The 15,684-nt window shown below is 41.6% G+C and overlaps 1 protein-coding gene across 1 annotated transcript in view; it reads left to right on the forward strand.

Annotated features, from left to right (window-relative positions):
• SH3PXD2B (SH3 and PX domains 2B) overlaps positions 1-15,684 on the forward strand; it is a 124,746-nt gene that overhangs the window by 58,120 nt on the left and 50,942 nt on the right. Inside the window, exon 3 of the mRNA XM_027841761.1 lies at positions 14,050-14,125. Coding sequence (XP_027697562.1) covers positions 14,050-14,125 — 76 coding nt within the window. The remainder of the gene's footprint in view (positions 1-14,049; positions 14,126-15,684) is intronic.

Below are 15,684 nucleotides of genomic sequence, written 5' to 3' on the forward strand. Positions count from 1 at the left end.
CCTGCTCTTTCTTTTTTTTTTTTTTTTTGGCAATACTTTATTTGCTCTGTGTTGAAACTTACACACACTGTACACCTCCCCATTGCCCTTTGTGTGGTATACATTTTTAATTCTTGGCAGACTAGAATTTCCTATGACTCACAGCTATACAACTGATAAATTGTTGGCACTAAGAAGATTGGCCTTTATTTCTGAGAAGTTTGGGGCCATTCTCAAAGGCAATCCAGCCCACTCTCCTCTTCCTGTTTAAGTCTGGGCCTGATTCATTGTCCATGTGTAGTATCTGTCCAAGATATGGATACAGATGGACAAGCACTATAGGTTGTCCGTCTAACTATACATTATAATATAGATAATAGGCATTCTTTTGGTTTTTCCTGTGTAGATGCGTAGGGCAAACTCTTTTAAGTGGCTGTTGGTCTTATCCAGGAGGCTTGGTGGTATTCTAGGGTTTAGTGCAGCAGCATAATTAAAGAGGAGTATTTGGAGGACTTTATCATTTATAGGGAATTTCTCTTCAGCTTTCCTCCCTACTCAATCTGCATGACAGTGGTGAACACCTTTGATGAGCTTACATCTCCCTGTTTTATGCTTCACCTGATATATATCAATAATCAGCAGATCATAGGTCACTTCTGTTGTCATCTTTCATAGAATGTTTTTTTTGGTTTGGGGATTTTTTTGGGAGGCAGTCAAGATTAAGTGACTTGTCCAGGGTCATACACGTAATAAGTGTCTGGGGTCAGATTTGAACTCAAGTCCTCCTGTCTCTAGGGCTGGTGTTCTATCCACTGTACCACCTACCTTCCCCATCCTTCATAGAATGTTGAATAACTCTGATGTATGCATGTGAGACATTTTGTTGGAATGAAAGATCCCAAAAATGGGGGACCTCTGAGATAGCCCAAGAAGAAACTGCAGTATATCAGATTGTTCAGGGTCTCCAGCCTGTGGCTTAATTCAAATACCTAAACATCTCAGATCCCTACAGCAGCTTCAAGAATCTGACTTGTCAAAGAATCTGAATGTCTTTAATGCAGTATTTTGTTCTAGTGAATCAAAAGTTTGTTGTTGTTGTTTTTTAAAAATCAACAAACAATAAGTACAGTGAGATCTTGTATTCTCTAACCTTTCAATTATTTGTGTGATGGTAAAGATACCAGGCAGGGTAGCTAGGTGGCACAGTGGATTGAGCTCCAGCCTTGGAGTCAGGAGGACCTGAGTTCAAATTCAGCCTCAAACATCTGACACTTACTAACTGTGTGAACCTGGGCAAGTCACTTAACCCCAATTGCCTCGCCAAAACAAAACAAAAAAAAAAGACACCATGAAATGGTGGTTGCAGATCGGACTCTTCCTTCATTGTGAATGCTTTCAATTCATGTGGATGAATTTAATAAGCATTTTATGTAGATGGGAAAGTAGGTATATAGGTTGGTGGTGGTTGATATTCCCTCTCACATGTTTTTAAGTATTAAAAAGGTCTGAGTTTGTTTTTCATGCCTTGGCCTGTCCCCTCTTTCAGATATCTCAGTCAATGTCTTCAAAATTATATCCCCTAGCACAGATCGCTTCTATATATATTTGGCCTAATCCAGCTGCTTCTCTTATGTTTCTTTTCTTTAGAGAACCATTTCTACATCCTCTGAAAGCACACTTGGGACTGAAAGATTGGAGTCTGAATGTGGTTGTTCTGCTGTCCTTGATGGTTAAAAAATGGCTATTGAAAAATCTTTGCCGTTCTTTCCCATTTTTCTTCCATTTGTTGTCCTTCCATTTTTATCCCCAAATGCCTTTCAGATAACTTTTCTTAGTTTGTTTTCTTGCCAGACTTTAATTCATTTTCCCTTAGACTGCTTCTGTTTTATAAGGTGATACTGCTAAAAAATTTTATCATCCTTCTCTAGATTTTATAACTGAGTTCATATTTTAAACTGTATCTCTCCACTTATTAAGTAATTTAGTTGTTTGACTACGAAGGTGCTTTTCAGACTATTTTGGTCCATTTGTTTTGGCAGTTGATTTATACTGGTTAAATATCTAAAAATGGTTATTGTTTGTGTCTGTCTTTTCTTATATCCATAGACCAATTGTCATTATAAATAACTTAAGTAGGTCAGAGTAGTTATTTTCATTGTGGCCCATGTTTTTTTTTTCTCATTTTTGTTCTTCTAGCTTTGTACAAACTTCTTTTTGCTGTAACAGTCTGGCGATCTGACTACAGCCACCACACTTGAACTGAGTCTCTAAGTAGACTATCACCTTGTAGGGCAAAGATCAAAATAGATGGCTATGTCAGGGCATCGGGTAATGATATTCCCACATCAGGGATGAGTTGTGTCCTGTCTATAAAAGTGTGTTTCATTTTTTATGTTGTTCTTTGGTGCTTATTATTTCTAGCACCTACTAATTCTTTTCTCAAAGAATGTGTTCATGATGTATAAGTCTGAAGCTTCTGTGTAGTCATGAAGTCATTGACCTTTCTCATTATTTATTCCTGATCCCCATTTCCCAACCTTTTCCTCACCATCTCTCACTTTTTGCATTGAAATCATCAAGTAGGAAAATATATGCCAATTGAATTTGAAAGGTCTTACCAAGTTCTTCGTAGAATTTCTCTACCTGTTCACCCTCAGCAATAAATATTGATATATAAATTGCAGTTATTTTTATGGTAGGCATTTTACAAACACCTGTTAAGAGTTCTGCAATACAAAATGAACAAATGTCCCATGAAATGATGTTTATCATTGCCTCTTGGCTGCATGATAAAACCAATTCCACATGCAATTTTTAAAATGTGTCTCTTCAGAGAGAACCTATGTACCATCACCTTTCCATTTAACTGAAAGTTCCTTCTGATTTGGATACCATTTATATAGCAAAGATGTCAAAATCAATACAATTCAGTTCCTCCAGTAACAGTTGTTGGTCTTTGGGCAAAGGTTTCACATTTAGACTACCAACAATCAAGCTAAAGTTTATGGGTGGTCTAAAAACTGTGATTATCATCCTCTGCCCCCTTTTCCATTGTTCTGCCATAATCACTTCAGAGGCAGTAGGGAGCCACAGACGACTGAGGTTTTCTTTTGTTTCATGGATTGCCGTGCAAGAACTCATCATGACCAAATCACTAAACTACTAATGAGCTTCTTTGTCCTTAAGTAGACTGGTCCTCTGAGAATAGACCTATACTCGAAGCCTTTCCAGCATGGTACCTCTCCCCTCTCCCCTTTCCCCTCCCCCCTGACCCCACCCCAGCCATAGGTTATACTCTGATGACATGGCTTTCAAGAGGCCAACGTGACTTCCATGTCACAGTACAGCATCAAAGTAGAACTTTATGAGGACCCAAGGAGCACCTGGAATTCTCATTCCTGGAATCCTTCACCTACTTGTTCTTGCCCATAACATTAAACCTGTTTGAACAAATGAACAAAGTTGAGGATATTCAGTCTGCTTCACTGAATCCAATTTATGTGGTTGTTTCTATATCAAATGGAGGATCCCCTGTAGAGTCATTACTGCTCCATTTCATTTGCACTTGTATATAAGTTTCGTCATAGGCATCCTCATATCTGCCTCTTATGTGCTTTCTCAGGAATTTGTAAGTTTTTCCAGGGCAGAGGCCATAGGTACTTTATGTTATATACACTGTCTCATTCATGCATGTTATGTACACAGCAGGTGCTCACTCACCATTTTTTTTTTTTTGGATACAGATTCTTGCATCTGCTGGAGGAATTTGAGAAGGTTAGGTATTTGAATTAAGCCATGGGCTAGGAACCCTCGGCCTGATATACTTGCGTTTTCTTCTTGGGTTATTTCAGCGGTCCACTGAGTTCTCGTCTTAGGGATTCTTCTTTTATTCTGAGCTGGAAGCATTTAACCACTGACCCACATGGAGCCCTTTCAGTACAGAAGAGAAACATTGCTGCCAGCCAGTCCTCGAAGATGCCAAGAGCTTGAAGCTCTGCCCATGGTTATAAAATGGTAGGCCAATGGCAGACAGCCTAGGAGTGGGCCCTCAGGACTTCTCTCAGTAGAGCTGGGAGGTTAGTAGTCATGAGGGAGTGCTGAGCTGCCAAGGAAACACATTAGGGAAGGGAAAAGTGTTCTGGCCTAAAACTTTAGTTTTCTTAGCCAGACTTGATTGTTGCCAACCCTCAGCATGCCTTGTAAGGTACAGAGCTATTCTATGTACTTGGGGTCCCTCTATCTGGAAGGACCGCCTTGGATATGAGTATAGTCATCAATTGTAGCATTATAAAGGACCATCAGAGTCTGAATGCAGATTGAAGCATAACTTTTTTAACTTTCTTTATTATTCTTGGATTTTTTGGTCTGTGTTTTCTTTTGCAACATGGCTAATATGGAAATGTTTTGCATGACTGCACATGTATAATCTATATCAGATTGTTTGCCTGCTCAAGGAGGGGGAAGGAGAGAAAGGGAGAAGAAGAATATGGAACTCAAAATTTAAAAAAAGAATGTTAAAAATATTTGTTTACATGTGATTGAGAAAAAAAAATTAAATGTAAAAAAATAAATTGCCTAGAAATTTTAAAAAAGGGACCATCCATCTAGCCCCCTGTTTTACAGATGAGAAAACTGAGGCCCAAAGAGATAGTTACTTCAGGATGATGAGAGGATTTAAGCAGATTATTTGAAGGAACTGGGGGTGTGCAGCCTGGAGTAGTCTTTAGAAAGAATAAACGAGCTGTCTTCAAGAATTTGAGGGGCTGTCATGTGGGAGAAGGATTGGAATCATTCTGCCTGGCTTTGGAAAGCAGAATTAGGATCAAGGGGTAGAAGTTGTAAAGGCAGAGGTTGGCTCAATGCAAGGAAAAACTTCCTAACAATTAGGGCAGTCTGAAAAATAGAATGGATTGCCTGGGGAAATGGAATGGACCATGTTGGGAAGTAGTGAGTTCCCCTTCTTTGGTAGTTTTTAAGTGAAGGCCTGATGACCACTTACCAGAAATTCCTGGTCAAATACAATTTGGACTGGATGTTCTGTAAGTTTCTTCCAACTCTGAGCTTCTATGACTTGCCCAAGGGGCTGTAACAATGAGTCGGTTGCTGATCTGGGTCAGGACATAGAATTCTTGACTATTAACCTTTTTCATTAGACCATGCCCGTAGGGGAGCTTTAGTCCAAATAGTATCCATTGTTTTTCCTCCGCTGTTATCCTGCCTTTTTTGTGGCCTTTTGCAACACTCCATGTGATGATTCATCCAGGCACATGCAGAATTCAGGAGTGGGAGGAAAGCCGAGCCTGACCATATCATTCAGTGGCAGAATCGTTTCAGAAAAGTCAGAAACATCTGCTGTGTATATGGGAATGTTCCCATGGACAGATCCATGATTTTAATGGGAAAGTGGGAGGAGCATATTGTGCCAGTGCTGAGGCTAGGCAGGTCTTTTGTGCCTGGAGCATTGTATTAATTTTGTGGTTATGCTATGACTCCCAGTGCAGAAGTGAATGTTTTTGGCCTGATACCGAAAATCATAACTCTGGAAAGATGCTTAGAAATCATTTAATCCAACACTGTTGTTTGTCCTTTGTTCTTGAAGAAGACGGATTACATCAGGAGGATGATGTCTTGACTTGCAAGTAAATAGGATTTAAGTGAGCCTGGGCTGTGCAAAGTCATGAGCCTCACTCTTTCCTTCAGTCATCAGAGTCCAAGACATAGTTCAGTATGACTGGAGATGGCCCCCGTGCAGTGAGAGACCTTGGCCTTTTTAGCTAAAATCTTTCCCAGGTCACAGTTTGTCTGAGGCAACACCCATTCATTAGTTAAAAGCTAGGTAAGAATTGAGGCAAAAGATAGCCTAGTTTGCCTTCATAAAAGAATCAATCTAGGAGAGAAAGCTTTCTGTCCAGAACAAAACATATCCATTTTGCAGATGAGGAATATGAGACCAGAAGAGGTGAAAAATCATGTCCACAGTCACACTATTAGGAACTGATTCCTAATACAGAGTTCTTTCCACTATACCATACTGCTTCAGTCAATTGTCTCTTTCCTCCTGGCCTTAAACTTCTCAGTTTTGGAACTCCACCCTGGGGCTGAGCCATCCCAATTAGTGGATGAGTAAGTCACCTAACCTACTACATAGCTAACCAGCATCATGTCATACTTCCTAAAATAAAGGCTCCACTGCTGTGTTTCTAGGCACATCCTCTCCCACTGAGGAGCCCAGGTTCTGGGTCTCTCGTTGTTAGACTTGACCAGCAGCATCTCAGAGGATGCTGTCTTATTGCATGAATTGGATTTAAGGGAGGCAGAATTTTGCAAAGTTATCAACCTCGGGGCAGCTAGGTGGTGCAGTGGATAGAGCACTGGCCCTGGAGTCAGGAGGACCTTAATTCAAATCTGGCCTCAGACACTTGACACTTACTAGCTGTGTGACCCTAGGCAAGTCACTTAACCCCATTGCCTAGTCCAAAAAGAGAAACAAAAAGAGAGAGAGAGAGAGAGAGAGAGAGAGAGAGAGAACACTGACCTCGCTCTCTCCTCCAAAATCATCAAAGTCTAGTGGCAAAACATAAGTGAAGACTGGAGATGGCCCAAGATGCAGTGGATAACCTTGGCCTTTTTACATATGGACCCTGGGAGAACCTCTCCTCCAAAGAGGGGTTAGGTTTTCTTTTGCTCTCTGGCTTCTACCATGGAGACCTCAGGAAAATCACCAGAAGCTCAGGTTTGGCTTGAATTTAGGCTTTCGCCCAATGAGACTAGAAAGATAAAGTATGTAGAATATAGATCAGGCATAGGACAGCTGTGTCATATCTTCAATCTCCCATATTCTCTTTACTAACAGTGATCACATCATGCTCAGAAAGTTGTCCATTTACCATTTTTCCTTTGAGTTGAATTCAGTTGAGTGGAATTCCTTTAAGGTGATCCAAGGTATTTCCTCCACACAAAGAAGTTCTTAGACTTAAAACATGAAATCATAACCCATAACTTCTATTATACTATTGATACTTAAAACATGAGACATTTGGGAGAACAGTAGAAATAGGCATTTCATCTTCACCTCAGCTTTGCACTTTTCAAGCAAGTCTCTCAAGTTCCAAAGGTTTTCGTATGCTAGTGCTTGGCTTGTGCTCACTCTCCTGATGATGGCCATCTTTTCTAAAAAAGAATGAAGTTGCAAAAAAAATTCCTTCTGCTGCCAGTCAGCTCTAACTGAGGAACTCAGGAGCTCCCAAAATCTCCAGGTCAAAAGCTTGCCTCCAGTGCTGAACACATTCATCACAGGTTCACTATTTGGTCACCCATGCTCAGGGAAATACAAAGCAAAAGAGGCAGCCAAGGACCTGAGGAACAAGTTTACATTTGCCTAGAGCCAGGGGAGGGGAACCTGGGGCCTTGAAGCCACATGTGGCTTTCTAGGTCCTCAAGTGTGACCCGTTGATTGAATCCAAACTTCACAGAACAAATCCCCTTAATAAAAGGATTTGTTCTATAAAACTTGGACTCAGTCAAAAGGCCACACCCAAGGACCTAGAAGGCCACATGTGGCTTCAAGGCCCCAGGTTCCCCACCCCTGGACAGCACATATGTCCATTGCTATGTGTGAGTAGCTGGTGTAGCTACTGGGGGGAGGAGGGGCAAGAGGAGCCAGAGAGAGTGTACAAAAGAGAGCCTTCAGAACTACTCACACATTTGGCAGAGAGAGAGAATAAGCCAGAGAGTAGACTTTCCTTTAAGATCTACCAAGTGGGTCAGTCTTCCTAACTTAATGGCCACCATACTGTGATATAACCAACCCCCTTCTCATCACAGGAAGCAGGAGACAAACGAGTTGCTCTGTCATCAAAAAGTCCTTCATCCCTGCTTACATGTGTCCCCAGAACCTCCCACAGATCTATCCCTGTGTATACTCCATGGTGAAGGAAGGGGGGAAAGGATGTGCTCCAATTCAACCCCTGCTCCATCTACATTCCATCTAGCCATCTATCAGGATACCCAGGCCTGCCCAGCACAGGCATCTGGTCATCTGCCTGTTGCCCTGCACAGACCCTCCCCTCCTTTCCACCTCTTGCTTTTACTCTCAGAACAGTAATTAAATCAGTCCTACCATTTTCTAGGAAGGACATGACAATCTATTCTCTAAGACTCCACTCACAATCCAGGTGACTGCCCAGACCCCAAACTCCCTTCCCTGGACATCATTCCCCTGAATGTAATCTGTCTCCTTATTAGAATGCAATCCCCCTGAGGGGCAGAGACTGTCACATTTTTATCTTTGTATTATATCACCAGTGCCTAGTACAGTGCTTGGGAATAGTAGATGTTGGTTGTTGATTGATTGGCTAATTGCTCGAGTGCCGTGATCTGAGGCCGTTTTTGGATTTGCCCTTGCTACTGGGTCCTGGTTGGGGAGCTATTGTCTTAAATCTAAGACAAGGCACATGTCAAACATGTTTCCTTTCCCTATGCACCTCGCTAACTCATCTCCCTACCCTTTCTTTCCACAGGGGAGTCAAATGTGCCCCGGTCCATAGGATAAATCTGCTCAAAAGCTATAGGCTTCAAACTGTGAAAACTCTGTAATACTTGAGGGAAAGAATATTTTATTCTTTAGATTCAAGAGGATCTCCCAGCCTGTTGCAAGAGCCAAGGAGCCAGAAACACCCCCCTTCACCCCCCAAGTCAAACCCAATGTACAAGTACTCATAGAGCATTTTCCCAGGCTCCTGCCTTTGAAAGGTTAAGTCTAGTTAACACTTAGCCTGGAAAGTGTGCTTGCCATATTTATTCAAATAGTTCCCTACTTAACACCCTCTCCCCTCTCCTCTCTCCACCTCACCCCCATATCCCCTTAGGTTCTGGCAGATATTTTTCTGCTAAAATAAGGAGTGGGAGTAAGGAGCAGGATTACGTTAGCAAATTGTTCACAGTTACTACAAGACAAGACTACAAGACTGGAGGAATCCAGCTTTCCATGTGTCTGAAGGCAGAATCTGAGCAGTTAATCAATGATAACTCCTTTTATTACACTGTCCTAGAGTTTCCTTTTATAAGGTCATTCTGACCTCAGCAACAGTTTTGAGTCCTTGATATATCAGTAAATAACTCCTGAGGAGAGAAGTTAAGGGAAGAAAAAAAAATCGCCTATTTCAAATTCACTTTTAGGAGGTTGAAACATTCAGGGGGGACTCAGTGTGTGTGTAAATATGAACAGAGAGGATAGGCAAGTTCACTGGAGCTGCAGCTGTGTGGCGGCGCTTTCCCTAGGCTCCCCTCCCCATCCCTGCCTCAGTTTCTGAATCTTCTTCCTGGGCTTTGGGCTCAGAACATTTGGATTGTGATGTTAAAGAAAGAGAACTAGAGAACTTCAGCCTGAGAACTGCTCGTAGCTCGCTTCTCAGATCTGCCACTAACACAAACCACCTGCAGGAGTAAGAGCCAGCTTTCAACATTGTTTTCTTTGGACAAAGTGTTTCACTTTTCCTTCATCTGCGAGCTTATGTCTTGTAAACTGCTGAACTGGTATTCTTTTGTTCCTTTTTAAGCCTTGTGATGTGGCAGCTTTTACGTGACACCCTCTCCAGCCCTGACTCCCATCTTCCTCTCCCAGGCTGACTCACTTACCTCCTCTATAACCAGTCCTCTCCCTACCACGACCACTTCCTTTTATTATTTGGGGGAAATTGGGGAATTTTTCTGGTTTCCAGGGGTAATTTCTGTGGTTAGACTTTAGGGGCCTCTGGCCTTGCACTTCCAGACATAAGGCATCTGGGTGTGAGTCTTAGCCAGCATGGAATTCCCTCAATGTCCCATGTCTTGTGTGACTGCAAAAAGGATAAATATTCTTTAAGTTGAAGCATCTCGTGGTCCAAGAACCTGGTACCACTTACCACTGAAACCTGTGGCCTATGATCTCTTGACTTCTTTCACTAAACCCTCATGGACAATATTGTTACAGATGATTATGTTAGTGATGTGAAGAACAAATCTCAGTAGCATCAGAGAGTTCTTAAAGTGAGAACATCAGGAGGCAAACCACATCTTCGGCGACTGGCTGGACATGGATAGCTTGAGGCGCTTGGCCACCCCTAAAGCATAGCTTTATAAACTACTGAAAACAACCAGCCAGATGACGGAGGTCGATATGAGCAACTGCGTATTCAGTCACAAGCATATGTGTCCTGTATAAACTGGTAGAGATGTTACCAGGCCCTTGAGTCACCACTCACTTCGACTCAGAGGAAAAATGATGAAAGGACAACTTTCTGAGCTTTGTGGGATCACTGTCAGTAAAGAGAATATGGGAGATTGAAGATATGATATTATTTTAAAAACTTAATAAATCACCATGGCTTATAGCCGAGAGATTAATCAAGGAACTTTAAGAAAATGTAGAGCATTGAATTCACATGCAAATAAACTATTGAAGGGTATCTCAATGAATTTTACTATGGTCATTTGATATGTTAAAATGATTCCATATGAACCTGAGAGCCATTGGTCAGAACACCAGAGTATGAATGATGTCACCGTTTAATTTTCAGTGTCAGTAATGTCTCTGTTTCCCAGTTTAGAAAACTGAGAATTTCCGTCTTTGACAAATCTAATTGCCACATGCCAGTAAGAATGGCCTCTGTATAACACAGTTCAAACTGACGATGACTGTGAGTATGATTCACCAGGAAACTCGTACGTAGACCGGACTCAGATGTGGAAACACCACTGGGACACATATCTTCATCAGCACATCAATATTACGGATATTATGTCTTGTTGACAGGTCATTTGATGTGATTAACATGTTTGTGGTGACTGTTCAAGAGAGAGTAGTGGCCAGAGTGAGTGGCCAGAGAGTGAGAGCCCTTCACAACCTGGCTCCAGCATACTTTCCAGGTTATTGCACATAACTCCCCTTTTTGCACTCCCTATTTCAAGTGCAGGCCAGAAGTAGGCCAAATGGACTACTTACTATTTCTTATATGTGATATTCCATTTTCTGTCTTTGGGCCTTTGGACTGATTGTTCCTCCATCCCCGGAGTTTAATGGGGGAGGGGTGGGAAGGGGTGGTCAGACATTTGCTTTAGGAAAATAACTTTGGTAGGTAAAAACTTGAAGCAGGGAGACCATTGAAGAGGCCATTGCAATAATCCATTTGAGAGGTGATGAGGACCTGCAATGGCATGGTTGTTGTGTGAAGAGAGACAGGGAGATAGATGCAGAAGAAGCTGCAAAGATTAAAAAAAAATTACAAGATTTGACAACTGCCAGGATATGTGGGTTGAGTGAAAATGAGGAGTTAGATATAATAAGGTTGAAAACTTGGGTGACTAGAAATATGGCAATAACCTTCACAGAAATTTGCAAGTTCAGAAAGGTGGGTTTGGGATAGAAGATAGTGTAATGATATATGTGACCACCCCATGCATGCTGCATATAAATTTAGATGATCATAAATATTCCTACCAACAAGATGTATACAAAATAAATACAAGGTGAATTTTTTTGTGGAGGTAGTGTTAGCAGGTGAGGATATTTGGAAGGATTTCATGTAGAAGGTGTCACTTGAGCAGATTTTTGTGGAAAACATGGGAACCAGGTGAAGAAATAGAGCCCCAGAGAGAAGTGATTTGTCCAAGACTGCACAGGTAGTAAGTGGTAGAACTGAAATCTGAACTCAGGCCAGATTTAAAATCTGTGTTCTTTCTGGTTATGAGGAGCCCAAATATTTATTTCTTATGTTAGCTTTGGGTAATTCTTTCTCACCTATATGATTTGGAAAATAGCTATATTTATAAAGTTTAGAACAGAACCATAATTGGGAAATGTTAAGCTCACACAAGTAACACAGACCACACCTGGGACAAGGGGTATGCCCTCATTTGAGGAGTGGGGCAAGGTACCAAGGACATCAGCAAGGCCACTGTAAACAATGCTATGCACTTGTTGTTTCTGTACAACTGAAGGGCTATAGATGATGTTAGTATCTTTTAATTTGTTACCATCTTAAAGATGGCAATGTGGGGAAAATACACCTCAGTTGCCTGGTTCTAATTATGACTCTGGTTCAGACTATTCAAAATCTCTTCACTTTTCTCATAAAATCTTATTTGGGAGAGGCAGAGAAAGAGTTCTGTGTCTTGAATTAATGAATAAATGAACATTCATTAATCACCTACTGTATACCAGGCATTGTATTAGGATCTAGAGGAAAAAATACAAAAGTGAGACAATTCCTGCCCTCCAAGAGCTTACGTTATTTTTTTAAAGCTTATATTCTATTAGGGAAATGCAACATACAGAGGAGAGGAGTTTTGTTAGAGTGAGTCACAGGAAGTTGTCCTAAGTATCAGAACGAGAAGTAGTAAATGCAAATTGTAAAGATGTAAATTTTACTTGATATAAGGAAAAACTCCCTAACAATTAGAATTATTCCTGCCTCTTAAAGGTAGTGGATTCCTCCTAATTGGAATTCCCCTAGAGGAGGCTGAATGACCACTTCTCTGGAGTTTTGTAGTGGGGATTTTCTTTGGGTATGGGTTGAACCAGATATCCATAAAGGTCCCTTGGTTCTGGTTTCAAGGTAAAATGGTGAAAAATTTGGGAAACAATTTTGACTCCGAGTCTCTCCAAACTCCTTCTGAATTCTGAGAAATTGGCCTAATACTCTTCCGACGGTAAGAAATAGGCAGTGCAACAGAGTTATCTTACAATCACATACTTTTGCTTCACATTAGAGATTCATTAGCTCATAGGTGATCGCTGATGTTGGCTTGTTGCCAGTCTTGTGAGCAAAATAAAAAGATAAACACAAAGTCTAAACTTGAATTCCTGAGGTTGGGTCTTTAATGGTTCATCAAGAAGAAATTTCCCCAGGCTCACAAGTTTTTCTAGAAAGTTGAATCATTGTAACTTGTTCCTAAATAGAATCTTGCTAATCTCAGGAGACAGGATCACCTAGTTTGTGAACCTTTGCTATCTATCGTTAGAGAGGTGTTACATGAACTTCAGGCCCGAGAGTTAAAAATTTGAGTAAAGAATGAATTCATTCAGTAATGATTGAAGCTCCTACTACGTGCCAGGCATTATGCTAAGCCTTCAAGATCCAAAGACAAAAATGAATAGTGCCTGCTCTTAAGGAGCTTACATTCTATGGGATACACCACTGGACTGACAAAGACTGACATTTGCTATGACTGGTTTGCTTATATAATAGGCATGGGTTAAAAATTGATGTGGGCTCCAGAATGGCTTAGCTTAACTATTTCCACTAGATATGTTTCTTTAAACTTGTACGGTGAACATTATGCCGTATTACTTGATCAGTAAGCACTTATGAGTGTCTCCTATGTGCCCAGTCACTGGACTACAAAGTCAAAAGTGAAAGTCCCCTCCTAAAAGGAGAGGAGACCACATAAACATAAAGTTATATACAAAATGCATGGAGAGCAGTGCAGTGTATCTTTGAGGGCAGCAGGCACCAGCACCTGGAAGGACCAGGAAAAGCACTATTATAGACAAAAGGTGATGGGGGCTTGCACTAAGCCTTGAAAGAAATGCAGGATTCCAAGAGGCTGAGGTTTGAAGGGAATGCATGGAATGGGAGTCAGTGCAAAGACAACCATAGAATGCTGGAATAAGGTTCAAAGGGTAGGTTGGGGGCTGGATCATAAAGACCTTTCAATGCCAAATGGAAGCTAAGCTTCTCACTGGAAGTAATTGGGGATAGCAGATCTCTATCACTTTGCTAGAGATCTTAACAACTGACTTAGCCATCATCATTACTCTCAGAGCTTTTCTGAGGCCATAGCCAGGTGATGGGTCTCCTTTAAAGGCTATGAATCTCAGCATCTCCATTTTCTGAAATATCAAATCATATTTTCCATATTGGCTTCTACCACAATTCCAGACATGCATTTCCACAGGAAAAAAAAATAGCCCTAAGAAAACTTTTTTTTTTTGAAGAGACTGGTAAGATTTTTTTCAAGATTGTTTTCAAGACTGCTTTAGTTAATAGTTGACCTTTCTTGTTCCCTCTACTCTTGTGTCTGTCCTTTTAGATGCAAATGTTGGACAAATTTCCTATGGAAGGAGGTCAGAAGGACCCAAAGCAGAGGATTATTCCCTTTCTGCCAGGTGGGTATAATCAGGCCTTCTCAAGCTTATTACTTTTGGTTACTGTAATTGAATGGAATTTGTGGGTCCCAGGATACTTTACAAACTGTTCTTTGAAACCAGGCACACTGGGCAAGCAGTTTGTAAAAGAGGCAGAGAATTCTCCTATCTTTATAAGTCTTTGTGTTCTTTCTTATAGCTTTTTCTTAGAAAAAATTATTTTCTTGATGCTACAGCCAAGAAATCACCAGGGTTTCTGCCCAGATCCTGGGAAGTTTCTGTGCCCCTGCCTGGCTGTCCAGAATATTCATTGCCACCTTAGTATCATGTTTAACATTCATGGTGTGTGCTAAGTACCACAGGAAACCTGAGTAGGGTGTGGTGAAAAGATTATCTCTTTATTCAAGATGCTTACAATGGAGGCATAAAACAATGGTCAGGCACTGGACATGGAGCGGAGAAGACTAAAGTTTTAAGAGTATACAAAGAAATGCAGCCATGATGGTCCAAGGAACTGAGGTTGTTTAGCCTGGAGAACTGGGTTAGAGAGCTTAGCAGTGTCTGGTACATAGTAGATGCTTAATAAATGTTTATTGATTAGAGAATACTGGGAGGATGGGGGGCATGATAACTGTCTTCAAGTATTTGTCATGTGGAAGATGGGTTAGGTTTATTCTGTTTGGCCCCAAAGAGCAGAACCTGAGGGGGCAGCTAGGTGGCGCAGTAGATAGAGCACCAGCCCTGAAGTCAGGAAGACCTGAGTTCAAATGCGGCCTCAGACCAAACACTTGACACTTAGTAGCTGTGTGACCCTGGGCAAGTCACTTAACCCCAATTGCCTAAAAATAAGAAAAATTAAAAGTAAAAAATTAAAAAAAAAAGAGCAGAACCTGGATTCTGGGCCAAAACTGGGCTTGAAGTAGGGAAAAACTCCCCAACTAAAGTGATACAAGCTACCTTGAGAGATTGTGGGATTCTCCTCTTCAAGCAGTGGCTAGACAATTATTCATCATGAATGTTATAGTGGGAATTCTCTGAGTGTAGGTTAGTATTGGGGCAGCTAGGTGGCACAGTGGATAGAGTGCCAGGCCTGGAGTCCTGGAGTCAGGAAGATCTGACTAAGTTCAGGTCTGGCCTCAGCTACTTGCTGGCTGTGTGACCCTGGAGTAAGAAGTAGGTCACTCTTACCCTCCCCCTTAGTAACCTCTGAAAGCCCAGAAAATATTGCCCCAGGAAAAACCCTGGAACAGCTGAACCAGAAGAAAGACGAGGTGCAGCAGTCCTGTAGCCCAGGTAGCTTGAGGGATTAACAGGAAAGGCCCCCTTTGCCTGGGGAGAGGGGGAGCAATACAAAGCAGGAGGTGTCCCAGCAAGCTAGGAAAAAGCCCCACCTCAGCATACCAGGAAGAGATCCTGAAACCCAGATGGTGGAGCAGGCAAACACCAACACCTGGACCCCCAGTGCCTCAGTGAGGGCAGGGGAACCGGTGGAAACCAGCTCAGAAAACCACCAGATGCCTTGGCATTCTACAGCAGTCTCCCAGTGCCTCAGCAAAACTCTGTGAAGCCCTCCAAGGGTT

This window comes from Vombatus ursinus, unplaced genomic scaffold (assembly GCF_900497805.2).
Source record: "Vombatus ursinus unplaced genomic scaffold, bare-nosed wombat genome assembly UNPS02014863.1, whole genome shotgun sequence".
Taxonomy (NCBI): Eukaryota; Metazoa; Chordata; class Mammalia; order Diprotodontia; family Vombatidae; genus Vombatus; species Vombatus ursinus.